At 37.5% G+C, this 27,879-nt stretch overlaps 1 protein-coding gene across 3 annotated transcripts in view; it reads left to right on the top strand.

Moving 5' to 3' along the window:
• Positions 1-27,879, top strand: part of MALRD1 (MAM and LDL receptor class A domain containing 1) — a 763,597-nt gene that overhangs the window by 56,016 nt on the left and 679,702 nt on the right. For 2 of the 3 annotated variants that reach the window (XM_047742656.1, XM_047742657.1), the window contains exons 6-10: positions 5,222-5,323; positions 5,993-6,136; positions 13,835-14,002; positions 20,592-20,683; positions 23,495-23,702. In XM_047742656.1, coding sequence (XP_047598612.1) covers positions 5,222-5,323; positions 5,993-6,136; positions 13,835-14,002; positions 20,592-20,683; positions 23,495-23,702 — 714 coding nt within the window. Of the gene's footprint in view, positions 1-5,221; positions 5,324-5,992; positions 6,137-13,834; positions 14,003-20,591; positions 20,684-23,494; positions 23,703-27,323; positions 27,506-27,879 lie in introns of those variants that run through there. The other variant, XM_047742658.1, reaches the window with a different exon arrangement.

The raw sequence follows: 27,879 nt of genomic DNA, 5'->3' as shown, positions 1-27,879 counted from the left end.
ACATCATTGTCTGTGGATAAAAATCATAAAATGTATTTAAAAAAACTTCTAGAATTAGTAAATGAATTTATCATGATAGTGATACAAAGTTGGTATAAAATCAATTGGATTTCTACATAATGGCAATGAATAATTAGAAACTGAAATTAGACAAATGACATTTGTAATACAATCAAAGTAAATTCTTACTTATAACTCTAACAAAAAATATTCTGAAAACTAGCAAGTAATGATCAAAGACATCAAGAAGATCTGACTAAATAAATGGAGTATTGATTGAAAGATGATGGGTCTATGTTTGCCAAAATTCATAGAACTGGATAATCAAAAGTCTGACTTCATTTTACCATATGTAAGTTTAAATACATTTAAAGAAGAAATAGTAACTTTTAAAAGTTTAAACAATTCTGATGGTGAGGAAGCTGCCACATAGAGTACTTAGTAGTAGTATCTTTTTTTTTTTAAAGATTTTATTTATTTGATAGACAGAAATCATAAGTAGGCAGAGAGGCAGTCAGAGAGAGAAAGAGAGAGAGGAGGAAGCAGACTCCCTGCAGAGCAGAGAGCCCGATATGGGGCTCGATCCCAGGACCCTGGGATCATGACCTGAGCCCAAGGCAGAGGCTTTAAACCACTGAGGCACCAGGTGCCTCTAGTAGTAGTATCTTTAAAGAAAAAGTGCAACTTTATTGTTTTGCTGTATGTATTTCTCTTCACTATAAAAATGTGAACAACTTTATAAATGTGCTTATGGTGTAGGTATAGGTACCCTTATAGTTTCTGAACGTTTTAGTTCAACTAAATTCTTTTTCTAACATTAGAGAAATCTTTTATATTATTCCCACACCTTCAAACAGTATCACTCTAATTACTGCCCTTTAACAAAAAAATTCACTGCACATTCATTGAAAGAAGGATATTTTTAGACTTTATCAAAGTAGCATGTATGAAAGAAAAGTCAAGCTTTGTGACTGAATATGTGTTTAGCCACTGATTTTTGAATAAATTGCTTATTATGATTTTTATAAAAATGGCATGCTGTTGTGGTTCATAATCAGAATATTGTGAATATTCTTTGAATATTTTTATATTGGTTTGCCAGGATCTTGCCTTCATCTCATTTATGAAGGCCCCAAATACACAAAACCATCTTTTAATGAGAATTTGAATGGTGCATACATATTACCCAGTTAAATAACTAAGGAGCTAGTTACCTTTTTTGTCTTATTAGCTTCTAGCTACCTTTTAGGATCCAATAACTGTTCCTTGAAATTCATTACTAATTTAAGAAAATTGACAAGGAGATTGTCTAAAGCCCCTGGAGTCAAAAGTAGATGCCAATTATAACTTCTACTCCAATGGCCTTGAGACTTTGACTTCATTTTGTACCATGTGAGAGAGAATCTGGCCAATTTTTCATAACCTGCTTGTACAAGATAAGATTTGAAGGAAATGTGTCTTCACTGGTATAGAGACCTTAAAATGGTTGACAAAGCTTCATCCTGATGAAAGCGTATCATGGGTGGAGGATTTTAAAATCCCCAAAATAGTTTTCTGCAGCCAGATTGTGGTGTAATGTAACAGTGAGAAATAAAGAGGGTGGGGATGTAGAGAAAATACATATTAATATAAATATAGATAATTGACATCATTAAATAGTTTTGAGTTCTGAGACTGAATGCACTAAAATAAAAAGAGGTACCCAGGAGATTAATTGATTGTCGACTCATACCCCCATCTACTGTTCTTATGGTTATAAATTCCAGTTTGGGGGATGAAGGTAGAATAATGGTTGACACTGATGAAAGATATTGAATACCAATTGACACTAGCTACATTTTTAATATCTTATAATTTATATTTGACTATATTGCTATTTTTGTTTATAGTACTTTTGTGAGTTTTTTGTCTTGTATAAATAGTGAAAAATTAGAGATAATGTACAACATTTAGTTGAACTATGGCCAATACTTAATTATTTAGCTCTAGGGGGCAGAAGATCTACAGCTATTATGTGAATCTACAAAAATTACAGTTTTAATTGTTTCATGTTAATTGTTATTGTGTAATCTTAGCTTCGTTTATTACTCACACTCCCTTAATTGCATGTGCAGTTTTATTTTCAGTGGATCTTACATTCAAGAGACTTTGCATATTCATCATTTATAAGCTCCCATGATAAGAAATCAGCTTATGGATGTTATTCATAAATTGTTTTATAACCAATTGCTTCAATTTTATTCCAAATAAAAGTGTAAACAATTTACATACTATCTATGATATTTTCAAGAATTTTGTTGAATTGTTCTCAGGTCATGGATTTATTCAGTCCTTACACAAGAATATAGAGAACACCTGTTGTGCCAAGGGTTGTTTCAGATAATGGGGAGATAGCAGTAAAAAACAAACAGCAATCCCCGTGTTCATGGAATTACATTTTAGTGAAAGAGAGAAATACAGTAAGTAAGTAAAAACAGAATTTTATGTCAAGTGGTGATACGTGCCATGGAGAAAACCAGAAAGCCGAGAAAAGAAGTGCCACAGATACAGGTAAGATGGAGTTTTAAATAGAGTAGTCAGGCATAGTACATGGAGAGCACATTTAGGAGCAGAAAAATCCCCAAGGAGTTGAGGGAGTAAGCCATGTGTATTTTGGAAGGAACCGTAAATGCAAAGGTCCTAATGCAAGAGTCGTCTTGGTTTGTATGAGGAAGATCATGGTAAGAGCTAATGCATTTATTCACGAAGGACAGAAACCCATGTAATAATTTTGAGCAGAGGAGACATGATCTAACAGACATACTTAAAGGTCAGAAGAGGGTAAGGAGGCAAAATAAGAAGTTAGTGTAATCCAGAAAGGGTGATGCTCCCTTGAGTCAGAATTGGTAGTAGTAGCAGAGGTGGTAGGACATAGCGAGATTCTGGATGCTAGTTTACAGACAAAGTAAAGATTTGCTGATGGATATAGTGATGGGTGAGAGCAAGAGATGGGTCATGGATCCAGATTTCTTCCTGAAATAGAATGGATGGGATTGTCATGAGCTGAGATGGGAAGAAAAGCAGAGGATAAAGTCTGGGGAGACAGAAGCAGAAGTTTAGTTTTAGACCCATTTCTATCAAGATGCATGTTAGCTCTCCAAGTGAAAGGGCCAAGACAGCAACAGTTTATATAGATATTGGAGTCCAGGGAAGCTGGGACTGAAAGATAATTTTATGGGTCGTCAGCATCTAGGAAGTGTTTTAAATATATGAAATGAGGTGATATTAACAAGATTGTGGGTGTAGAGAAGAGAAGAGATCCAGGGACTGAGCTCTGGGGCATTCTCATGTTACTTTGTGTAATGCGGAGGAAATGAGGAAAAACCAGCAAAGGAGACTGAAAATGAACAGCTAGTAATTGAAGAGGAAAACCAGGAGAGAATCATGTATCAGAACCTAGTGAAGAAACGGTTTCAAGAAAGAGGGAGTGATCAAGTATATCCAATATTACTGACATGTCAGGTGTGACAAGGTGGAAAAATTAAATATGGGATTTAGCAATATAGGTCATTCCTGATATATGCACTTTCAGTGGAGTGGTAAGGGTACAGAAAAGAAAAAAGAAGTTCTGATATGCCCTACAATGTGAATGAACCTCGAAAACGTTATGCTAAGTAAAAAAAGTCGAACACAAAAGGCTATATATTGTATGATTGTGTTTATGTGAAATGTCCAGAAAAGGCAAATCTATAGAGATGAAAAGAAGGTTGGTGGTTGCCAGAGCCTGAAGGAGGAGCAGAGAATGGGGAGTGACTTATACTGGGTATGGGTTTTATTTTGGAGGGATGAAAATGTTTTGGAAGTAGTGGTAATGATTGTACAATATTGTAATTGTAGAAAAGCCACTGAATTGTATACTTTAAAATGGTTAAAATGGTGAATTTTATGTTATGTGAATTTTACCTCATTTAAAAAAAAATCAAAAACCTCACTGGAATAGGCTCAAGAAAGGATGTGGGGAGAAGAACTGGTGTTGGAATCCATGTAAATAGGTAGAACTTAGCGAAGTTAGTTGGAAGGGGTTGTAGGGTCAGAGGGTTTTCCTACCATGGGTGAAATTTTGGCCCCCTTGCGTACTGAAGTGAAAGAAAACCCGTTGATGTAAAAGAGGGGAGGAAATTGCTAGAATAATTCCTAAAACAGGAAAGAGGAGATGATTTTCTGAAGAAACATGGGCAGCAGTGCAGGGAGATGGGTGGTGGGACTTGGGAAGTTTTCTCCTGTTTCCTCTCATTTTCCCAGTGAAATGTGAAGCAACATGATTATCTGAGAATGATGATGGGGAAGAAGGAATTGGAAGGTGAAGGAGCGGGTAAAGGATTTTGAATAGCTACCTAGGAGTGGCGGAAAAGGAAAGAAAAGAAAATGTGGTGGGATGGCCACATGCAACCAAGTGAGTAGTCACAGATACAAAGCCATTTCAGTCGGCTTGGTGGTGGGCTCTTCCTTGCTCACCTTCCACCACACAGATACAGGCTGGAGTAGGTCTTAAATTTCCTGGAGGTCTCAGGGTATCCACAGTGATGCCTTTGACTGGAAATGCTCGGGGCGCTCACCTGGACCCATGTTGCTTGTGGTGAGCTCCTGCGCACATTTCTCCCACCCCAACCAGAGCCCATGTTGTGGCTGTCCCAGACCTTGTGGTTCTTGTCAGGATTGTGGCTCAGGTATTTCAGGAGGAGAGAGTGAGAATTGTCTGGAAGTAGCAACAGGACAGGAAGGATACCTAGTCCACTTTCTAGCTCAGTGTTGGGAGGGCGGTGGAGGGAAAAACAGACACAATGGGAGAAGATGGCAGGGGCAGTAGTTCCAGTAGATCAGCTTCCAACTAAAGAGGACAGTCTATTTTACAGTTGACACATGTTCCATTATGCTCCTAACGATAGGCTTTGTGTTTCCACATTAGGCCGTGTTACTTCATGGATACATGGAAGATTTGGTTTGGGAGCTTGGTAGTCACCACAGGGATCTGGTTAAAATCCAGAAGCACTAGCAGAGTTGTATTGTTCTCTCTGTCTCTGTCTCTCTCTGTGTGTAATGGGGTTGCCTGAGGGGAGATGCTGCCACAGAATGGAGTTGGGTGGAGAGTGCTTTCTAGAACAAATGCTAACATTTTAAAAAATACATGTGCCTTTCCAGATGCACTTACATCTCACTTCTTGCCAATTTTTAAATTTAACAGATGAAATTTTACCCTGTCCAGAAACATTGAACACAGAGCAGGAGCAGTGCCATCTAGATACAAGTCTCTGCAGTTTTGATTCTACAGATGAAGGACTGAGGGGTAAGTGTTAAATTGAGATGCCCACCATAATGGCATGTACCACCCATGAGACTTGGACCACTGGTAGTAATTCAGACCACTACTATTGATACTCACTTGGTAAACTTTGTTGACATTTATGTCCTAAGTTTAGCCAAAGTGTTATTGAAAGTCTGTGGTTTATTCAAAGCATGAAAGATACTAAATATGTCAATTTAAAGTGATGTTGTTCTGTAAAATAGTTCCATTAAAGACCATCTTTGAATTATATCCAGAGTTTCTTCTTTAAAATTTCAGTGCGATTATGAATAACAAATGATTTAAACTAACTTAGTTCTGTAAGATAGGTCAGGTCAGATACTATGTTTGCCACTGAAAACATTGTAACTGGAGCAGTGGTACAAGAAAAAGGGAAAACATCTTTTTACTTTTAACTGGAATGGTTTTCCTTCGGGAGGGTGCCCATCTGGATCAAGGAAGAACTTTTGAAACACAGGTATGCTGGTATACTCCAAGGCTTGTTGAACCAAAATTTCTAGGTATGAATTAGAATGTGTGTGTGCATGCGTGCGTGTGTGTGTGTGTGTGTGTGTGTGTATGTGAAGCCTTGATTACAAATCATATGCTATGGCTAAGCAGCCACTCTAGTGACTCTGGTGGTCCACCATTGTCTTTTCCACCTCTCTGTAGTGTATCAGATCTGTGGATTTGAATTTGATATGCATGACTGGGCGTCCGAAACATCTGCTGGGCAAATTTCCTGGATGCACTCAAAAGCAAGAGAAATTCCTGCATTAGAATCTAGACCTCAGCAGGATCAAAGGAGTGATGAAGGTAGGAACTAAAAAAAAATAATATTCTTTATATATATTTTTTCAGAATTGTGATTTATTGTGAGTGGTAATTAAAACATTTCATCAGGGATCCTGATGAAGATACTGAGTATATTTTCTTGAAACTATGTTTACCATACATAGTGAAAGTAAAAAAAATAATAAAACCTTATTATCAATAATGTAAAGGAAGAATTATACTAGGTGAACTATTTTAATTTTGTAAATTTTATTATTTTCTTATCATCAGGAGATAATAGATTTTGTGGGAACCAAAAGGAAAGGTATTAAAAAGCTTCTATCAAAATGTATTAGCTCTCCCTTTCACTAGTGTCGATGAGTTTCTTTTTCATCTAATATTAAATTTGTGTTTCTGTTTATTGTTCTTTCCACTGTTTTTCTCTCTTTCTTTCTTTCTTTTTTTGAGGAGGCATATTGTTAGTCTTTTCTTAAAGTAGTAATTTAAGATTTTACTTAATTTAAGATTTTGCAGAAAGCAATAGCTACTTTCTCCATAGTTTTGTCTTTTCTGGAATGTCATATAGTTGGAATTATACAATAGGTAGCCTTTTTAGATTGACTTCCTTCATTTAGTAATATGCATTTAAGGTTCATCTATGTTGTTTCATGGCTTGATAGCTTATTTCTTTTTCATAGTGAATCATATTCCATTGCTTGGATGTGCCGGAAGTTATTCACCTACTGAAGGACATCTTAGTTGCTTCCAAGTGTTTTGCAATTATGAATAAAGCTACCATAAACATCTATGTGAAGGTTTTTGTGTAGACTTAAGTTTTCACCTCTTTTGGGTAAATGCCAAGGACCATGATTGCTGGATCATGTAGTAAGAATATATTTGGTTTTGTAAGAAACTACCAAGCTGTCTCCCAAAGTAAAGGTACCATTTTTTATTTCCATCAACAGTGAATGAGAGATCTTGTTGCTTTCCATCCTCTCCAGCATTTGGCAATGTCAGTGTCCTGGATTCTGGCCAGGCTAATAGGTGTGTAGTGGTATCTCCTTGTTTCAGTTTGCATTTCCCTAATGCCTTATGCTTTTCATATGCTTACTTGCCATCCATATGTCTTCTTTGGTGAGGTGTTTGTTAAGGTCTTCGGTTTTTGGTCTTTTATCTTTTATCATTTTCTTTCTTTCTTTCTTCCTTTCTTTCTTTCTTTCTTTCTTTCTTTCTTTCTTTCTTTCTTTCTTTCTTTCTTTCAAGATTTTATTTATTTTTTTGAAAGAGAGAGAACACAAGCAGGGGGAGAGGCAGAGTGAGAAGCAGGCTGCCCTGCTGAACCTGGAGCCCGATGCAGGGCTTAATCCCAGGATGCCAGGATCATGACCTGGGCTGAAGGCAGATGCTTAACCACCGGAGCCACCCAGTCATCCCTAACATTTTCTTTATTCACCATTGTTTCTTTTATTTCATGCCCTTGATTTCTTTTCCTTCTTGAAAAGCTTCACTTACTAATTGTCCTTTAATTTAGAAAAGATCTGTGGTGATGGGCTTGCTTAACGTTTATGTTATAAACTTAGAATATTTTTAACGACCTCACTCCTAAATAATAATCAATCAGGTCAGACGGTTTTCTAAAGAAAGTCTGTATATTTTATTTCTAAGCACATGGAGATGGTTCTTTATTTCCTGATATCTATGGTAGTCATTGGGAAGTCTGAACTCATCTAATTCTTTTTCAGTTTTATGCAGATTTAAAAAAAATGTTTATCTCTAATGTTTGAAAATGTCACTATAATGAGTACAGATCATGAATATATTTTTAATTAAATTTTTCAATGCTCAGAATATATGTATTTCATCACTTGTGGAAATGGTATGTTACTCTTTTCTAATAATTCTTGTTTAGTACCTCTGTTCTTATCTTCTTAAATTCCTATTAAATATATGTCCCGTGTGTTAGTGTTTTCTATTTGTTGCCCTTATTCTTTGTTCTTATTTTTGTCTTCCACTTCTGTTATGCCTTTGTAGTTTTAAATGAAGATTTTATATGCTTCCTTTTTATTTCCTTTTTTAGTATTTCAATTATACTTCCTTTTTCACCCTTTTTTTAGTGCTTGCTCTGGATTTGTGAACTTCATTTACAACTAATCCAACTCCACTTTCAAATAGTTTCATACTTCTTCATGTAATGCAAGTATCTTATAATAGAATATTCCTAATTCCTCCCTCCTGCCCCTTGCATCATTGTTGACATTCATTTCACTTATTTGCAAATTATAATCATCAAATGCATTGTGGCTGTCACTATTTTGAACAAACTATGCTTTTAGATCAATTAAGGAAACTATAATTAAAAGATTTTGCCAAAACTTAGCAACCGATGTGTTTCATTTATTGCTTTCCTAGTACTGTTCCTTCCTTTATTTAGATCTGAGGTTCTGACAGATATCATTTTCCTTTTCTTTGAAGAATTTCTTCTAACGTTCCTTAAATTCAAAGCCATTGTTCCCTTGTTTATTTTCTGTTTAGATAATCTGTCCATTGATGTAAGTGGGGGGTGTTAAAGTCCCCTACTATTATTGTGTTATTATCAATTAGTTCATGTTTGTTATTGTTTTATGTATTTGAGCACTTCCAAGTTCGGTGCATAAATATTTACAATTGTCACATCTTCTTGTTGGATTGTCCGCTTTATTATGATATGGTGCCCTTCTTCATCTTTTGTTATAGTATTTGGTTTAAAGTCTAGTTTGTCTGGGGGCCTGAGTGGCTCAATCAGTGGAATATCTGATTCTTGGTTTTGGCTCAGGTCATGATCTCAGGGTCATGAGATCAAGCCCCATGTCAGGCTCCACAGTTAGTGCGGAGTCTGCTTGTGATTCTCTCCCTCTAGCACTGCCCCTCCCCCTACTTGTATGCTTTCCTTCTCTCTCTAAAATAAATAAGTAAATCTTTAAAAAAAAATAAAATCTAGTTTGTCTAATATATGTATTACTACTCTTGCTTTATTTTGGCATCCATTTTCATGGTAAATGTCCATCCCTTCACTTTCAATCTATAGACATCTTTGGGTCTAAAATAAATCTCTTTTAGGCAGCATATAGATATGTCTTAATTTTTTTCCTTTGTGACAAACTGTGTCTTCCTAATGGAGCATTTAGTCCATTTACATTCAAAGTAATTATTTAAAGATATGTATTTATTGACATTTCATTACTGTTATATTGTTGCTTCTGGAGATTTTCTCTGATCCTTTCTTATTTTTGTCCCTTTTGGTCTCTCTTTTGTACTCAAAGATTCCTCTTTAATATTTCTTGCAGGCCAGTTTTAGTGGTCACAGACTTCTATAGTTTTTGTTTGTCAGGGAAACTCTTTATCTCTCTTTTTAAATTTTTTAAAAATTAAATTTTTTTTTCAGTGTTCCAAAATTCATTGTTTATGCTATTCTAAATGAGAGCCTTGCTGGATAGAGTATTCTTGGCTGCAGATTTTTCCCATTCAGCACTTTGCCTCTTTCTTCTGGCTTGCAGTTTCTATTGAGAAATCTCTACGTAGTCTTATGGGTTTTCCATTGTAAGTTAAGGACTTCTTTTAAGATTTTTTTTTCTTTATCCCTATATTTTAAAACTTTGATTACAATATATTTTGGTATTGGACTATTTTAAAAGTTTGATTACAATATATTTTGGTGTTGGACTATTTTGTTGATTTTGATGGGAATTCTCAGTGCCTCCTGGATCTGGATATCTGTTTTGTTCCCCAGACTAGGGAAGTTTTTTACTATTACTTCTTAAAAATTTCTGCCCCCCTTTTTCTCTTCGATTCTTCCAAGACTCCTAAATTCTGAATGTTATTGTGAATGATGGAGTGATTGAGTTCCCTACATCTATTCTTCTGTTGCATAATTCTTCCTCTCTTTTGTTCAGCTTCATTATTTTCCATTATTTTGCCTTCTACATTACTAATTCATTTCTCTGCTTCTTCTAGCCTGCTGTTCGTTGCATCAAGTCTGTTTCCAATCTCATTTATTGCATGCTTCATCTCTGATTCTTTTTTAACTCCTTTCCCCCTTTGTTAAGGGTCTCACTAATGTCTTTTATTTTTTGCTCAAGCACAATGAGTATCCTCATGATTGTTGTTTTAAATTCTTCATCAGGTCTGTTACTTATATCTGCTTCACTTATATTTCTGGCTGTGGCCTTATTTTGTTCTTTCATTTGGGATTAATTCCTCCATCTTGGCATTTTGTCTAACTCTGTGCCTTCTTCTCTGTGTTAGAAAAGCCAATTATGACTCCTCTTGAATCTAATGACCATGAAGAAGAGGTCATGTAGTGTCAAGGTCCTGGCACTTCAAGGAGTATCTCTGGAATGTCCTGAATGCACTCTGCTGTTGTGTTCTTGTTGATCTGTCCTTCAGACCAGTCCTCTGTAGAGGCTCTTGTTGTCTGCTGTGAGCAGTGTTTGGTTCCTGGCCTGAATGTGACAAGTTTTAACTAGAAGTGCTCAGGTCTGCTTGTGAGACCTGACACCACTTTCACCAGAATGGAGGCCCTGAAGAACTCTCTGGCAAGGAGACATGATGTGAGCAGGGGTTTGTGCTCGTGTTCTGAGGAAAGCGCTCCTGTGTTAGGACTGAGGCATGCTTGACTGAGAAGAGCAGTTCTGTCAGAGTTCAGGGGTATGGAGCTTAGTGTAAGCAAATTAGGTAGCTAATGTTGGTGCTATCCTGCTTCCCTTGGGTGGGCTCTGTGTTTATGCTGGCGCATAAACACAGTGGAGTGGCGCCAACCAACTCCTTTGTTCCTGGAGAGGCATCTCTGTGAACTCTGCCTTTCAGGTGTGTGCTCTGAGAAGAGCGAATGTAGATCAGTGCTTCTGCACTGTTTGCCCTTAGGTTGTTTGCCTGCCTGCTCTCCAGAAGTAGTGAGGTGACCTCTGGGCTCTATCCCAGCCAAGCTCACTGACCTTTAAAATTTCAGACTTTAAGCCCTCCTAGGTGCAAGAACTCACAATCTTCAGCTCCTCTTCTTTTCCAAGCCAACGACTTTGGGGAAACTTTCTCTTTGTGCATTCCCCTGTGTACTCTTCTATCTCTTGCCCTTCTCAGTGACCATGGCTCCTTCCCCTTTGCAATACCCACCAACCATTTCTGCTCTAAACCACATCTCCACACTTTCTACCTTCTTCAGTGTGGCCTTTTCCCTCCCTTTAGTTGTAGAGTTTGTTCTGTCAGTCTTTGGCTCAATTTCTGGGGTATTTAGAGTGATTTGATCGTTACCTAGTTGTGTTCCTGGGACAAGGTAAACCTAGGTTCCTCCTACACTGCTGCCATCTTTCTTTCCTAACATTACTTACAAAACAGGTCTATTGGCTACAAATTGTCTCAATTTTCATTTGTCTGAGAAAGTGTTTATTTCTTCTTCATTTTTTAAAGATTCTATTTATTTTAGAGCGACAGAGAGAGTGCACACGTGAATGTGGGGGGGAGGCAGAGGGCAAGGGAGAGAGAGAGAATCTCAAACTGACTCTGAAGTGAGCATGGAGCCCTATGTGGGGCTTGATCTCACGATCCTGAGATCATGATCTAAGCTGAAATCAAGAGTTGGACCCTATTAAAGGCAATCTTCATTTCTGTTATAGTGTTTTGTTTTGGTCTCTAGTATTTTTTATTCTTTCTTAGAATTTCCATCTCTCTGACTACATCATCTATCTTTTTTTGCATGTTTCTACTTTTTTTCCATTAGAGCTCTTAACTTATTAATTATAGTTGTTTTAAATGTTTAGTCTGATAATTTCAACATTCCTGCCATATCTGGGTCTTGTTCTGATACTTACTCTTTCTCCTCAAACCCTATTTTTTGTTTTTTGCCTTTCAGTGTGCTGTCTAATGGTTTGTTGAAAGCCAGACATGATGTGCTATATTAAGGGAATTAAGGTCAATAAGTATTTAGCATGACCTATTATTTTTCTGTAGCTAGAGATTAGACTCTTTACTTTTTGCCACAGCTGTAGATGTTTGAGGCTAGAATTTCATCTGGTATCCTTGTTTTTGTCTTACCTATTGTCTTTGGGTTTCCCTAGAGACATCTTAAATTAGGTCTGAGACCTACAGTTCTTTAGATAGTATTATCCTATTATTATACAGGACCCCCTTTGAAGTGAGTTGTGGTAAATTTTAAGTAGGAGAGGAGTAACATTCTAGAGTCCTATGATTAATTTTCATTCTTTTCGTGAGATTGTTCTTCAGTTACATGACCTTTAAAGGTGCTTCCTCCTCCAGCCTTAGGTGAGACAGGAAGGAAGGCTAGAGGGGGTTGGATCTGGGTATTTTCCTCCTCTCATGTGTAAGACTAAAGCCTGCTGGAGTTGATATTTCTCTTCTCCCAGGTCAGTTAGGTTCTGATCAAGCTCCAGTTAGTAAGGCAGTGATGAAGTTTTGTTTTTTTTTAATATAAGCCTTGCTATTAATAGTTGAACAACCCAGTCATTTTTACATGTCTGTTTCCCCAAGACTACCCCTAGTAACAATACTAGTTTAGGGTTTCATCTTTGTGATAATTCATGGAATTTTGCACATCCTATCACTTATTCATAGCGCAAGGTAGTGACTGTTGGTATATGTTCCACCTCAGTTTCTGAGCAGGATTCCCCAACTCTAATCTTTGACTTCACTGAGAGAGTTTTTTCCTCCAGCTTTTGTTTGCAGCATTCAAGTTAGTCAGAATCTAAGCTACCACAGCTTGGGGCTGATCTGAAAGTTCCAGAGTTCTTTGGTGTCAGCCCTACTCATCACTTGGTAGAATTGTTCTTTACTTATCTATTGAGATATTTTATGTTGAAATTGAGCTGTCTCAGTTTTTGTAAAAATATGTCTTTATCTTATTTATCATTTCTTTGTGTGTAAGTTAGATGCAAAGTGTTAATTTAAAATTGTATTTTGCCTAAAAGTCTTCCATTTTGCAGCAAAGAAGAGTTTTATCTAATTTAAATTCATAGTTTTAAGAAACTATAGGAATATTCACTAACTTACACAGAAATAACACATTGGAAACCATTATTGAAAAGCTGCAAGAGCATAGAAATATCTTTGTATCTCTTCATTGTCTATATTACTAAATTTAAAAATAGTGCATATTGGTTTTAAGGATCAGATGGGATAAAATTGATTGACAATATTTTTATGTAGTACAAAATCCATACCTGCAGTTTAATGGAACTGTGGTATCTGATACTTCCATGTGGTTGGGTAAGAAAGAGGGCTGTTTATATTCCCTTAAACTAAAAAGATTTTTCTACAACTAAGAAGTAGAAAAAGTAAGAGGGGAAATAATTCTGGGAAGAAAGGTGAGAAATTCTTGGTTAAAGAAAGATTGCATTGTGACATTTAAAAGAAAATGATGATAATTTTGTAGCAGGAGATTTTTATATCAGTCGATACCTTTTTAAAAGAATATTGAATTGAAATTTCCTAATTTCAGGAACTAGGAGCAGATTTCAGTGCATTTAAAAATCACATATAGAAATGAAAGCCTATAATTTGTAGTTGACACAATCATTTTAAAACATATCCCTAAAAATAATGAATAAATAAGTGAATGAATAAAACATCCTATCCCTTTAAGTAAAATATTTGTCTTCCAAGCCTGATTTTGAAAAGTCCACAAAACAATAATTTTGTTCAAACAGAAAGCAGCTCATTTTCTTCTAAATTGCTTCCTTTTCCTTTATTTTTCAGGTTACTATATCTGGTTAAGAGCTACGGATGCTTCTACTCTTAACCATTTAGACAGCAAAGCTTATTTAAAGAGCTCTCTGTGTCTCTGCCTGGGCAAGAGCTGCCATCTTCAATTCTATTATTCCATGGAAAACAGTGTTCTGAGAGTAGGACTATACAATAATAAGGTGAGAAGAAACTTACATTTATCTCAAATTCATTTAATAAGTGAAATTTCTATTTTAACAACTTGTGTTTCTCTTTCTCATTTGTGTGTAGGCTTTAGGTATTCTTTAACTTGACTTTATTTAGTATACCTTTGAAAAGAAATATTAAGAACCTGGTTTAAGACCTACTGTCATGTATGTGTGCCTGGGTGGCTCAGTTGGTTAAATGTCCTACTCTTGATCTCAACTCAGGTCTTGATCTCAGGTTGTGAGTTCAAGACCAGTGTTTGGCTCCATGATGAGAATGGAGCCTACTTAAAAAAAACAAAAACAAAATAAAACAAAAAACCATCATGTAGAAAATATAATGTGATAATTTGTACAATATTATTTTATAAAATCGTTAAAAATTCATGAAAGTATATTAAAGAAACTATAGGTCTAATAAAAATGAGATATTTGAGATTCTGTATTATTGGTTCATGTTGACTTTCTGATGGGATCTGTTTTGGATTTTAGATCCATATATCACTAGAGCTATAATTATGATGGAAACAAATTACTTGTTATGGTACCATCAGATACAATTTTAGAGACTAGTAATTACTGATTAAATACAAACAAATGAGTCATTGGAATGGGCAAAAATGGCTCACTGGGTTGAATGAAAGTTGCAGTGGTTATGCTAGCAAATAAAACAAATCTAAGCTTTTTTTTTTAATATCTAACTTTAACTGAAAACAATCCTTCACAAGTGGAAAATTATCAGAGGCACTTTGAGAATTTCTATTGTGAAGAAAATTTATTTATAGATGGAATTTTAAAAAAATCACAGGCATAAATAGTGGTCATTCTAGCAATGGGAAACATTTGACAATAATTGCAGGAATTCTGAAAGGAAAAAGGAAGATAGTAAAAACATCCAAGTCAGATTCTTTTGGCTTCAGATGCTTTGAATAAATTGAGTTGAAACTTCCTCCTCATATCGGCCAGATTCATTTTCCAACAAAAGTTTATTTACCATCTATGCTTATCAAGTATCACAGACCATCTGTCAATAGCATTTTCTTCTGTTCTGTTTGCTTCTGAAGTCTGAAAGACCATCATAATTAATCCTTAGATATGACCTATTAGCTGCCTATGACTGGGAGAACTGAAAATTCAAAAGGGATTCTTTTTTTTTTTCCTGGTTCTATCACATCACTGTTCTCTTTTTCTTTTGTATCATTTTCTTCATGCCCAGCCTTTTTTCTTCTACCTCTTCTTTTCCAGAACATTCACAGAGTTCTAAAGCATGAAATTAGAGTTATAGGCTCATTAGATTGCCTAATATAATTTGTTTTTATGGATGAGATACAATTTCTAGCATTCTGTAACTATGTTATATTTTGGTGACATTTTTATGGTAGCATTTGACAGTAAAATAATTTTTTTTAAAGATTTTATTTATTTATTTGACAGAGAGAGAGAGAGAGATCACAAGTAGACAGAGAGGCAGGCAGAGGAGGGCGGGAAAGCAGGCTCCCCGCTGAGCAGAGAGCCCAATGCGAGGCTTGATGCCAGGACCCTGAGGTCATGACCTGAGCTGAAGGCAGAGGCTTAACCTACTGAGCCACCCAGGCGCCCCTGACAGTAGAATAATTTTGTTGAGTTTATATTATAGTTAAAGGTTCTTTAAAAAATATATGGTCTGGGTGACTGGGTGGCTCAGTCAGTTAAGCATCTGCCTTTCAGGTCATAATCCCAGAATCCTGGGATTGAGTGCCGCATCAGGCTTCCTGATCAGTGGGGAGTTTGCTTCTCCCTCTACCCTTCTCCACCCTGCTTGTGCTCGTGTTCTCCTTCTCTCTCTCAAACAAATAAATAAAGTCTTTAAAAAAATATATGTTCCTATAATAGTACTTTTCACATGACAGGTAATTACTATTCACTGAATGTTGAATGAATTATCTTAAATTTGAGTAGAAATTTGTTCAATATAGCTCCTAATCCTAAAGATTATTTTAATCTACCCTGAACATCAGTGATGGATTATAAACTTTGGGACTATATAAGAAAAGATTATAAACAAATTGACTTCAGATACCACATCATAATAATATGAATAGAATTATCAGAGCTCCATCTCCCACATTGTAAGAAAAGAAGTTAGTCACGGAGAACTGACTTAATGTATTACTTAGAACTGGTGGGGGCATACATCTCAGAGCATTGAGAGATGTTTTGTTTATTAGTTTACCCAGTATTCTGCAAGACAATCTCCTGTTTTTTTCTTTCATACTATTGGCTCTGATCTCTACATATAATATATAATATATTGGTCACCAATGGAAAATCTACATCAAAATACATTTAAGTTTTAAGCTCATGTTTTATCACAAAGTTAAAAAGGACTCCAAACCTATCGTTTAAAAAATTAGCTCTTCATGAAATGCTCATTCAAATCTTCCATGAATAGAATATAGAAAACAACCCTTAGCATATGTGCAGGTAAATCAAGAAATACCTAGGAAGGATGCTGAAGGTAGTTTTCTTTATTTTCAGAAGACATCAGACCTTGAGAATTAGATAACACAGGTAAAAGACAAGTTGTTAAATAAAAAGTTGACTCTGTTAGGATCAGCTTAAGTGTGTAGCCGTTCTAGTTTGTACCATATCACCATCCTTGAGATTAGGTCTCTATCTTCTATAAAATAATAATCTTAGCAACAGCCTATCCTTTATCCTGAAGAGAGTTTCCACGTCAGTGAGCCAAGGATAGTGAGGTGCCCAGCTTGTGGTACTTTTTAGATATTCAAAAAAAATTTCCATTGACAAATAGGAAGAACACATAGCTGGGGCAGGGAAGAAAATGCCTTAGAACATATCTTTTCTCATATGATACTGTTTTTATTTATTTATTTTTAGATTTTTAAAAATTTATTTGACAGACAGAGATCACAAGTAGTCAGAGGTAGGCAGGGGCAGGGTTGGGGGGAGCAGGCTCCCTGCCGAGCGGAGAGCTTGATGTGGGGCTTGATCCCAGAACCCTGAGATCATGATCTGAGCTGAAGGCAGAGGCTTAACCCATTGAGCCGGGCACCCCTGATACTGTTTATAAAAAGGAAGGCCATCATAAGCTTTCCTCGAAGGAAAATCTTTTCCAAAGTACATGTTCTTGTTCCTGCATTTAATCAAAAGTAGTTAATTTGTTTTAATTTGTTTATTTGAGAGAGAGAGAGGGAGAGAGCAGAGTGAGCAGAGCAAGTGAGAGAGGACATAAGTAGGGGGAAGGGCAAAGGGAGAAGATGAAGCAGACTCCCTGCTGAGTGGGGAGCCTGATGCGGGCCTCCAACCTAGAACCCTGGGAGCATGACCTGGACAGAAGGCAGATGCTTAACCAAGACTGAGCCACCCAGGCACCCCTCAAAAGTAGTTTTAAGAGAACAAAAACGATAAGCTGGAAATTGGGACCTTTGATTTCTTCACTGGCAGAGGGAAGGATAAGCTCAGGTCTCTTAGGAGATAGAGTAATTCTTTCCTTGAAAGGTAAAATGGCATTATCGATCCTAGTCTAGGGGAATAAAGATACTTAAAAATAATTGATTGATTGATTGATTGATTTTAAAATAATAGAAAATTAAAACATCACTTGAAAGTTTTTTCTGAGCCGAAAGTTTCTTTCTTATATGGATACCTGTTGAAAGTAACTAGGTAAGAAGAGTCTGAGAGTTAGGACAGAATAAAATAAAAGCTGCTTTTATTTAGTTGAAGTAAACTCTTTCTTTTTCATTACTTGTGTTGTCAGACAGGAAACTGTGATAAAAAAGATCTGTATTTCATAACATACCATTAACTTAGAGTACAAAAAGCCATTTAAGTTTAGAAAGAATTCTGCTCACTTTTCAAAAAAATGTAAACACATTCTTCTTCTGGTAGAGTAGAGGGGAATTAATTAGTCATTGTGAAAAAAGAGCACAAATGCTCTAAGTTATTTTCATAAGATGAAAGTGAAGGGACATGATGAATGCAACTTGCCAAGCGGTGTCACTTAAAATGTCTGTGCAAGAGATAAGTGTCTCAATGCTAAATAGTTGAAATTGCATAGGAAATTATTTCAAGAAAAATTAGTTGTGTGTCCCAACTGTGTATAACTCCACTTCCTCCTGAAGTGACCCAGAAGCTCTCAGCCGAAAATACGTCTACCATGGATGTTTCACTGTCTTGTCGAAGTCTTTTTTTTTTTTTTTTTTAAAGATTTTATTTATTTGACAGAGAGAGATCACAGGTAGACAGAGAGGCAGGCAGAGAGAGAGAGAGAGAGGGAAGCAGGCTCCCTGCTGAGCAGAGAGCCCGATGCGGGACTCGATCCCAGGACCCTGAGATCATGACCTGAGCCGAAGGCAGGGGCTTAACCCACTGAGCCACCCAGGCGCCCCTGTCTTGTCGAAGTCTTAACAGTTGATATGAATAAGTAATAAAATGAAGTACATTTTAATGGGTTTAGACTATCTTCTGAAATATTTAAGACTTGGAAATTGGAGTAGACATCAGAGGGTAAAGGACTAAGTTGAGAATAGATTCATTTTTAGAAAATGTTGGTTATGAATGAAATAAGCGAAGCTGAGGGGAGATTGATGCTTGCGAGAGTCTGAAAAAAGTCCAAGTGTCATGTGTCACTTGAATTACAATGAGATGTCACCTTCCAGTGCTGTCTTCTATCCTACAGTAGAAGGAGGGCACAGTCTCAGAGCTCAACCTGAGACATATTTATGCCACTGCATTTTCACTGTACCGATACACAAAAAAAAATCAATGCATCCGTTGGGTAAATATTACAAACAATCTGGGCTGTCTTTACCAAGGAAATGTCAAATGAACTTATATGTTTGGTAGAATCTAAAGAATTTATTATTTCAGAGCATAAAAGCATGGACATAGATCATAAAGCACAATAAAATAGGCAAAACTTTGTACTACATTATGGAATTTTATTAAGTATCTTACCTTATAGTGTATAGTAGAAACATAATTTTGCATATACTTTGCCCCCTGGAAAATGATCGTTTCTCAGATGCGATACGAACTCTAGACGGCACAAAAAGGTCTGATAGAATGACAAGAGAGTCAAATAGAAATATAATCTCCAGAAAATAACTGTATTGTTTGGAACTTGGAATGAATTCTCCCATAGGGGGAAAAAAAAGTATGTCAATTTATTGAGATTGTGCAGAAAAATATATCCGATAACATTGTTTTTTTAAACTTCCATATTAAGTGTTTGCCTGTCATTTCTTTTCTAATGTCTTGACAATATAATAAAATGTAGTAATGTTATTGGGACCAACATTAAAGTAGCTGGCAGTACGAATTCCTATTTAAATTTGTATTTTTGAAGTACTTTATTTAAAATTCTTTTTAAGGGTCACCTGGGTGGCTCGGTGGGTTAAAGCCTCTGCCTTCAGCTCAGGTCATGATTCCAGGGGTCCTGGGATCGAGCCCGCATCCGGCTCCCCTCAGCAAGGAGCCTGCTTCCTCCTCTCTCTCTCTCTGCCTGCCTCCCTGCCTACTTGTGATCTCTGTCTGTTAAATAAATAAATAAAAATCTTTAAAAAAATCAAATAAAATTCTTTTAAATGTTTGTTCTGTCCTTACTTGCCATCATAAAAAAATAAACAGATTTACTATATAGATATGCTTTATTTCCTTATTTTTTTTAAAGACTGTTTTTAGGGTTGAGCCTCTGCCTTCGGCTCAGATCATGATCTCAGGGTCCTGGGATCGAGCTCCGAATCGGGTTCCCTGCTTGGTGGGGAGCCTGCTTCCCCCTCTCTCTCTGCCTGCCTCTCTGCCTGCTTGTGATCTCTCTCTCTGTCAAGTAAATAAATAAAATCTTTAAAAAAAAAAAATAAAGACTTTTTTTTAGAGAAGTTTTAGGTTCCTAGCAAAATTAGGGGGAAAGTACAAAGATTTCTCATTTTCCTCCTGTCCCCACACACGCAGAGCCTCCCCTTTACCAGTATACTCCCTGAGAGTGGTATCTTTGTGATAAATGATGAACCAGCATTGACCTGTCATTATCACTGAAAGTCCATAGTTCACATTAGGGTTCTGGCTTGGTGTTGCGCGTCCCACGCATTTGGACAAATGTTTAATGACATATGTCCACCCTATGTTATTGTACAGAGTATTTTCACTGCCCTAAATATCCTCTGGGCTCTGCCTTTTCATCCTTCCCTCCCTCCATTTTATTGTTCCTTTAAAAAAGGTCATATACGGGACGCCTGGGTGGCTCAGTGGGTTAGGCCGCTGCCTTAGGCTCGGGTCATGGTCCCGGAGTTCTGGGATCGAGTCCCGCATCGGGCTCCTTGCTCACCAGGGAGCCTGCTTCTCTCTCAACCCTTGCCTGCCTCTCTGCCTGCCTGTGTGTTCTCTCTCTCTTCCTCTCTGACAAATAAATAAATCTTAAAAAACAAAAAAAGGTCATATACATTTTTACCAATACTTTAGGCTTCCCAGTACTTGGTGTGGTGCAGGTAGGGTAAACTCTACTGAAATGTAATTGAGAGAGTACACATGGAACCATGAGAGTAGAATTTGGGGAATGACTAATGTCATTTCATTTGAATCGAAGGAAGAAGTATTCTGGATATACAATACATCAACTGACGGAAAATGGGTGAAAGCAGAGGTGTTAATACCAGAAAGCCTGAAGACGTTTAAGGTACAAAATGGAAAAGCAAGTATTCTTTTATATCATAAGTTAACCTTGTAGCTTTGCAGTAGTGAATTTTATGACCCATAGCTAAATTTAAATTAGGACTTAAATTAAGGATGTAGATTTGTGTATTTGGAGAGAACAATTGCCTACTTCCTTTCATTGTACTTAGCCTTTCCCCAGCCACATTACTCCTGTATAAAGCTTCTTCATTGTACATGGGCTCTCCTCCTACCCTCTCTAAGCCCAACACCATGCATTGCCAACAAGGAAGAAAATGTCATTACGAAGCAGATAAAAAATAAATTGGTATTGAAAACCAGTAAAAACCATACAAATGTTTTGAAGGCAGTAATTCATATCTTTATAAAATATGGTTATATCTACCTGTGCAAAGATATATCTGAAATATCTGAAATATACATGTGCCCAGTGGGAATATGGTCTCTTAAGAAAATGAACTTGGGATTTTTGTATTGTATATAGAATTGAGATATAGAAAAATATATCTGATAACTTCTTTTTGGCTTTCATATTAAATGCTTGTCCGTCATTTCCTTCTTTTCTAATATCCTAGCAACATTGCAAAACGTAGCAATGTCAGTGTGATCAATATTTAACTAAGTGGTATTATTGTTATTCATAATTTTACTTTTGAAGTGTAGTATTTTATTTAAAATTCTATTCTTTTTTGTTATATGAAGAGTGTATGAATATGCTTATGCTGGACTGTGAGTATAAAATAATAAGACCGTACATGTGGCTCATGAAACCAATTTCATTCCCTTATGGTAATATCACATATATACATTTTTCTAGGTACTGAAAGGGAGAACCCAAATGATACTGAACTGTAACCCATACAGATTTTTAGAATCCCATTTACTGCTGAGATTGGAATTTCTGAACCATAGCATTTTTGTATTAATCACAGCGAAGTTGAGGTTTATATCATAGCCAGTTGAATTAATATTTGACACTATTTTAATTTTCTAAGCTGATATTTATCTTTATAACTTCTGAAAGAGGTACGAAATGATTGGAGTTTCATTCTTTAATATAAACTGAATATTAAAGTTGGTCTTGTTATTTAACTCAAAGATAAAACAAAATAAAAAGAGAGTAATTTGGGAGTTATTCCAGATTTCCAAGTGCATATTAAATGTAATTAACTTTCAATAATAGCACCTTTTTCAAATCTAAGTTTAAATGCATCAATTTTGAAACCCAAATTAATGTCATTTTTGCATACCTAATCTCTTGCTGCTATAAACATATGTGGCTGTAGGTCCAATAATTTATACTTAATTATATTATGATATTCACTATGGGGAATGTATATAGCAGCATATAGGTTTCTTATTATTAGATGTGATTGGAATATAGTATCTTCTGGACTAAATTGTTAAATATATTTGCAAACTGAGACATAATCTTTAACAAATATATATATATATTTTTTTCCTCATATTTTTGCAAAGGAGAAAACCTATCCAGAAACTTTCAGCTGGAAAAAATAAAAGGAATTAATCTTTCTTCCTAGTATCTTATTTATACACAAACAATACCTAGTTCATTGCTGTTCAATAGTATTTTCTGTTCTAGGGGAAAATGTAAGTATCTGTGCTCTCAGATATGGTAGAAGGTAGGCATGGAAGACTGCTGAGCACTTGCAAAGTGACTAGTATGGCTGAAGAACTGAATTTTAATTTTATTTTAGTTAATTTAATTTGAAATGGCCCTTTGTAGCTGTGGCCACCCTATTGGACAGGAGAGAATTAGTTACATGGTAAAGTCGGCTATTCATACGTCTCCTTCTGTCTGGTGTTAGCCAACCATTGCTCTTGGTGGAACCTCAAGGAACGTTAATACTTTGATATAGTATTTTACATTGGACTAGCAAGGATGGTTGTTTCACTTGCTAATGTTGCATACCCTCCAAAAAAGCTAGTAATTTGACTGGAGAACATGAGATTTATTTCTTTTAATTGGCACTTCTTTGATTAATAGAGAAATTCTTCTTTTGTGAAAATAGATTTTTATATTTAGTCTTTTATGTTTTCTGTTCATCTGTTGTGTCCCTTACTATTTGTCTAACCTTTCCCTGCCTGCATTCCAACACTAAATGCAGTACTTTATTTTTTTTTATTTTATTTTTTTTTTAATATATTTTATTTATTTATTTGACAGAGAGATCACAAGTAGGCAGAGAGGCAGGCAGAGAGAGAGGAAGAGAAGCAGGCTCCCTGCCGAGCAGAGAGCCCAACGTGGGGCTCGATCCCAGGACCCTGGGATCATGACCTGAGCCGAAGGCAGAGGCTTAACCCACTGAGCCACCCAGGTGCCCCTAAATGCAGTACTTTAAAAACCAGATGTAGTTATAGCTCTTGTTGTATAAGTAGTGATAATGCTTATTGTTTTTCCTGCATGTTAAAGAGAGCCATGAAGATGATGCCCAAGTTAAAAGTTAGCAGGCAGGGACATGGCCCATGGTTTAAGTGGCATGTTGTATTTCATTGGATCATGAGCGGTTTCTCAGAGGCCTCCGTGGATCTACTGTGTCCATATCTTTATACTTTTCCCCTTGGGGACATATATTATGGATTGCTGAACTTTATTAAATGTAGGGTTTTTTCCATTCAGATCAATTACACGTGTGAGTCAGGTTTCCCAAGTAGGAACTTTGGTGGTTGTATTTGCTGGCTCTTTTAATAGGTATTTGTTTTGGTAATTATTAAATGTCTATTATTCCTTTTTGGACGGGTCCTTTAAAGGAGATTATAAACTCATAAATTGTTCATGTTTTTCTTTTTTAAGATTATATTTGAAGGCACTCTTCTGAGCCAGAAAGGTTTTATTGGGCTGGATCAGCTCTGGGTCTATGCCTGTGCACTTGCCCCACCCAGAAGGCTTTGCCCTAAGGATGAGTTCACTTGTGCCAGTGGCCAATGCATTTCCCAAGAATTGGTCTGTGACTCTCAGCCGGACTGTTCTGATGACAGTGATGAAGACCCAACAACTTGCTGTAAGTGAATTAATGGTTTACTTGTTCACACGCTCACATTCATGACTGTGTTTGGATTTAAGTCGTTGCTTTGAGTGAGTTAAAGTTAGTATGTATCACATGAAATGAATACACATCCCCACCTGCAGCTATTAGCACTGTCCTTTGGGGTGGTCTCTATGCCAATATAGACTTTGGTGCTTTTTGTTAACACGGCAACATGGGGTGTGTGTGTGTGTGTGTGTGTGTGTGTGTGTTTCGGTCAAAAAGGAAAATGGGTGGGAGAAGGAACCTCTTTATACTTTTCCCTTGGGAGACATATATGATGGATTGCTGACCTTTATTAAGTATAGGGCATCTTCCATTCTGACCTCTTATGTGGAAGGCTGTGGGGAGGTGTTGAAGAGGAAGGGCTGCCACTGCCTTCTAGGCAGCCATGATGACTATAGAAATCATGTCAGCCATGTTTGGATTCGTGTCTGGGTAAAATTTAGGTCCAACAGCTGCCTTGTAGGACTTTTATGGAGAGTCTTTGATAGGAGTCATGACAAGAAATCCCATTATTATTCAAACCTAGTTGTATTTGAAAGGAAATATAATTTAATTTACAGCCCACATGATGGTTCTCATCTGAGGTAACTTAGCAACTAAGATACTTGTGTCTCTTTGGAAATGATGGATTCTAACTAAATGAATCCAAATCCCATATCACAAACAAGTGGGTTTTCTTAATTATTAAAATTTTGACATTTATTTTGCTGCACTGTTTTATTTTAGTGATGTGTGTTGTTGAACAAGAGAAAAATATTGCAACAAGATAAATGTGTCACCTTTTTAATGAGAAGTTCTTTGTACAAAATGCTTCTGTTGGTGGGGAGGGATTTTATTAAGAACAATAGAAAGGGATACAGGAAAGAGGAGATGAGTAAGCCAGGGAGGACTCCTCTGCCTGTTTGTAAACAGCACCATTAATTCCTCAGACACCTAGTTTTAACACTAGTCGTAAATAAAACAATCTACTTCTCAGTATGATCTCCGTGCTTTTTTCCCTCAAAAAAAAAAAAACATGTGAGGGCAATTCACTATCTCTAATATGAGTGTCAGTTTCTTTTCTGTGCTTTAACATTTCTCACAATTTGGTCCATTTCTTTGGAAAGATTCACCTTTCTAATGGTTTGCGTTATTCTCACTTTAATGAAAGTAAATACATTTCCTCTTTTCACTTGTACATATTGACACTCCCCCCCGCCAAGGGTTCTTTATCCTCTCCTTTTAATTGGTTTTCTTAATCAAATTCCACCTGGAGTATTAGTAGATACTTTAGCATTTGATTTTGAACATATTTTCCCATTTCTCTTCCTCTGTTGAAGTTTCATTGGTTACATATTTAGGATTTTTCCAGTGGAGTGTATCTTGACATCATTCTGCTATCTGCTTTTTTTAAAATGAAGGATAGATGTCCATGGTTATCAACAAATAGTGTTAGTGTGTTTAATTTTCAAAATTATGTAACTTCATTTGAACAAAGAAAACCTGGCATGCTTGCTTGAAATCAACTTCATATAGTGTTATGATATAACAATGTAGCCATATTGCATATTATAAAATATTTATGTATTTTGATGCATGTTTATCTATATATTTTGATGCCAACATGAGTATTTCATGTCAATATTTGTACAATCATGTTTGTTTTAAGGAAATTGTTTATAGAACAATGGAATTATTTGAATTGATACTACATTATTTTCTGCATTAGGATATTTAATACATTTGTGCATACATACACTTGCTCATGTATATTATTACTAAATAGGAGAAACTTCCCTTTAAAATTCAAAACCACTTTGAAACATTCTACAATACTTTAAAAAATATACTTCATTTATTTATTTATATGAGAGAGAGAGAGAGCATACACGTGTTCAAGAGTAAGGGAGGGGGTAAAGGGAATCTCAAGCACTCAGTGCTGAGTGGGGAGCCAAGTGCAGGACTGATTTCCCCACCCTGACATCATGACCTCAGTAACTCAACTGAGCTACTCAGGCCCCCTGATTCTACATGTACTTTTAAGTTTGTATTTTACAAGTTGAATTTGTAATGCAAACTCTTCTTAGAATTCCCCAGTTCGTGAAGCGAATGAAACATACTTGTATACCTCCTTCTTATCCCACTTTAGGATGGATCTCTAAGAGTGTAGCTCATACATGCAGTTTGAATAGCACCAAGACTACTTACTGGAGACTCAGTAATATTGACTGATGGATGTTGTTAGTTGGTATTGTTGTCAGCGTGCTTGTCCCCAAAGGCACACTCACTCAGGTATTTTTTATTACCAAGTGCCTCTTAATTCTAGATACTTTTAATAAAAGTAGTTGACAGCCTTTAGCCCCATGCCTTTTCTGAGGCAGTTAATTGGAAGTGAAAAGGAGTGTTGCTAGAGTTTTGCTACTGTATGTTGTGGACCAGTAGCATTAGCATCATCTGGGAGCTCTTTTGAATTACAGAACCTCAGGCTACATCACAATCTTACCAAACCAAAAGTTGCCTATTAACAATGTCTCAGGTGGTTCCTCTGCATATTAAACTTTGAGTACCACTGTGCCAAATAACCTTCAGAAATGAAAAGACCGCTGAGAGGAAAACAGATGGCATATATAAAGTAGACTCAAGGCAGGGCGCCTGTGTAGCTCAGCTGATTGTCTGCCTTAGGTTAGGGTCATGATCCCAGAGTCCTGGGATCAGCCCCACATGGGGCTCCTTGCTTGCTCCTCCCTCAGCCCCTCCCCTATACTTGTGCGCTTTTTCTCTGTGTCGAATAAATACATAATTTTTTTTTCTTTTTTCAAATAATTTATTTACCTGACAGCTAGAGAGAGACAGCAAGAGCAGGAACACAAGCAGGAGGAGTGGGAAGAGGGAAATTAGGCTTCCCGCCGAGCTGGGAGCCAGATGCGGGGCACCATCCTAGGATGGTGGGATCACGACTTTACGCGAAGGCAGACGCTAACCGACTGAGCCACCCAGGGGTCCCTAAATAAAATCTTAAAAAAAAAAAAAAAAAGTGGACTTAAGGCAAACCAGCTGGCAGATCTTTAACAGAAGCTAAAACTCCTGTAACTAATTCCTAAGAGCATCACTACACCATCAAACGATAATTTTTTTTTTTAAGATTTTATTTCTTTATTTGACAGAGATCACAAGTAGGCAGAGAGGCAGGCAGATAGAGAGGGAGGAAACAGTCTCCCGGCTGAGCAGAGAGCCCAATGCGGGGTTCGATCCCAGGACCCTGGGATCATGACCTGAGCCGAAGGCAGAGGCTTTAACCCACTGAGCCACCCAGGCGCCCCCAAACGATAAATTTTTAAAAAGCGTTATTGAGGTATAATTGACATACAACAATACACATAATTAATGTATACAGTCTGAGTTTGGAATACGCAGACATCTGATCTTTTCCTTCACCTCCAAAGTTTTCCTATGTCCTTTCTTTTTGGAGAAAGGACACTTAACGTTGAGATTCACCCCGCGAACTTGGTGGGGCACCACGTGTGGCCGCACAGGTGGGGAGAGATGCCAGATGGTTACCTGTAGCTTGGCGTGCGCCCCTTGCACTTACCTGTACCTCTGCCCCCGCGCCCCCCCCACCCCAGTGCCCTCCCCTGCCCGCCCCGGCGGGGCAGTGGGCCGCACCTGGGCGGGGACTCTCTCCCTCTTCCTCTTCCGTGGCCTCGTGGTCTTCGCCGGCCTCCCGCAGCTGGGGGCCGCCGAGTACTTGGACGGTTACCAGCCGGCGGGCGCAGCTCACGGCCCGCCAGCCGCAGGTGAGTGCTCCGCGCGGTTTCCGCGACGGCTCCCCGGCTCTGCCCGTGACCCCGCGCCGCGAGGTGTGGCTGTCGTGTTCGCTGGGGCGGCGCAGGCTGCTGTGCACGGCCCGCGACTTCGGGCGGCGTTCGGGGCTCCGGCCCGGCGTTCGCGGCTAGGGCGGGCAGCCGCGGCTCGGCATTCCGGCAGCACAGCCCGCTTCCAGAGCGGCGGCCCCGGGCCCGAGCGCGTCCCGCGCGGTCGCCGTGTGCTCGCGTGTGACCTTCTGCCACCGGACCACCCCCAGGAAAGGGGGCGAGGCCCGGGCTAGCGAACGCAGGCCGGGGTGTACGGGGAGGCGGGGCGGCCCCCGCGGTGCGCTCCGGGGTGCTCG

The sequence above is a fragment of the Lutra lutra genome, chromosome 8, assembly GCF_902655055.1.
Source record: "Lutra lutra chromosome 8, mLutLut1.2, whole genome shotgun sequence".
Lineage (NCBI taxonomy): Eukaryota > Metazoa > Chordata > Mammalia > Carnivora > Mustelidae > Lutra > Lutra lutra.
This window is presented reverse-complemented; position numbering and strand designations above follow the sequence as displayed.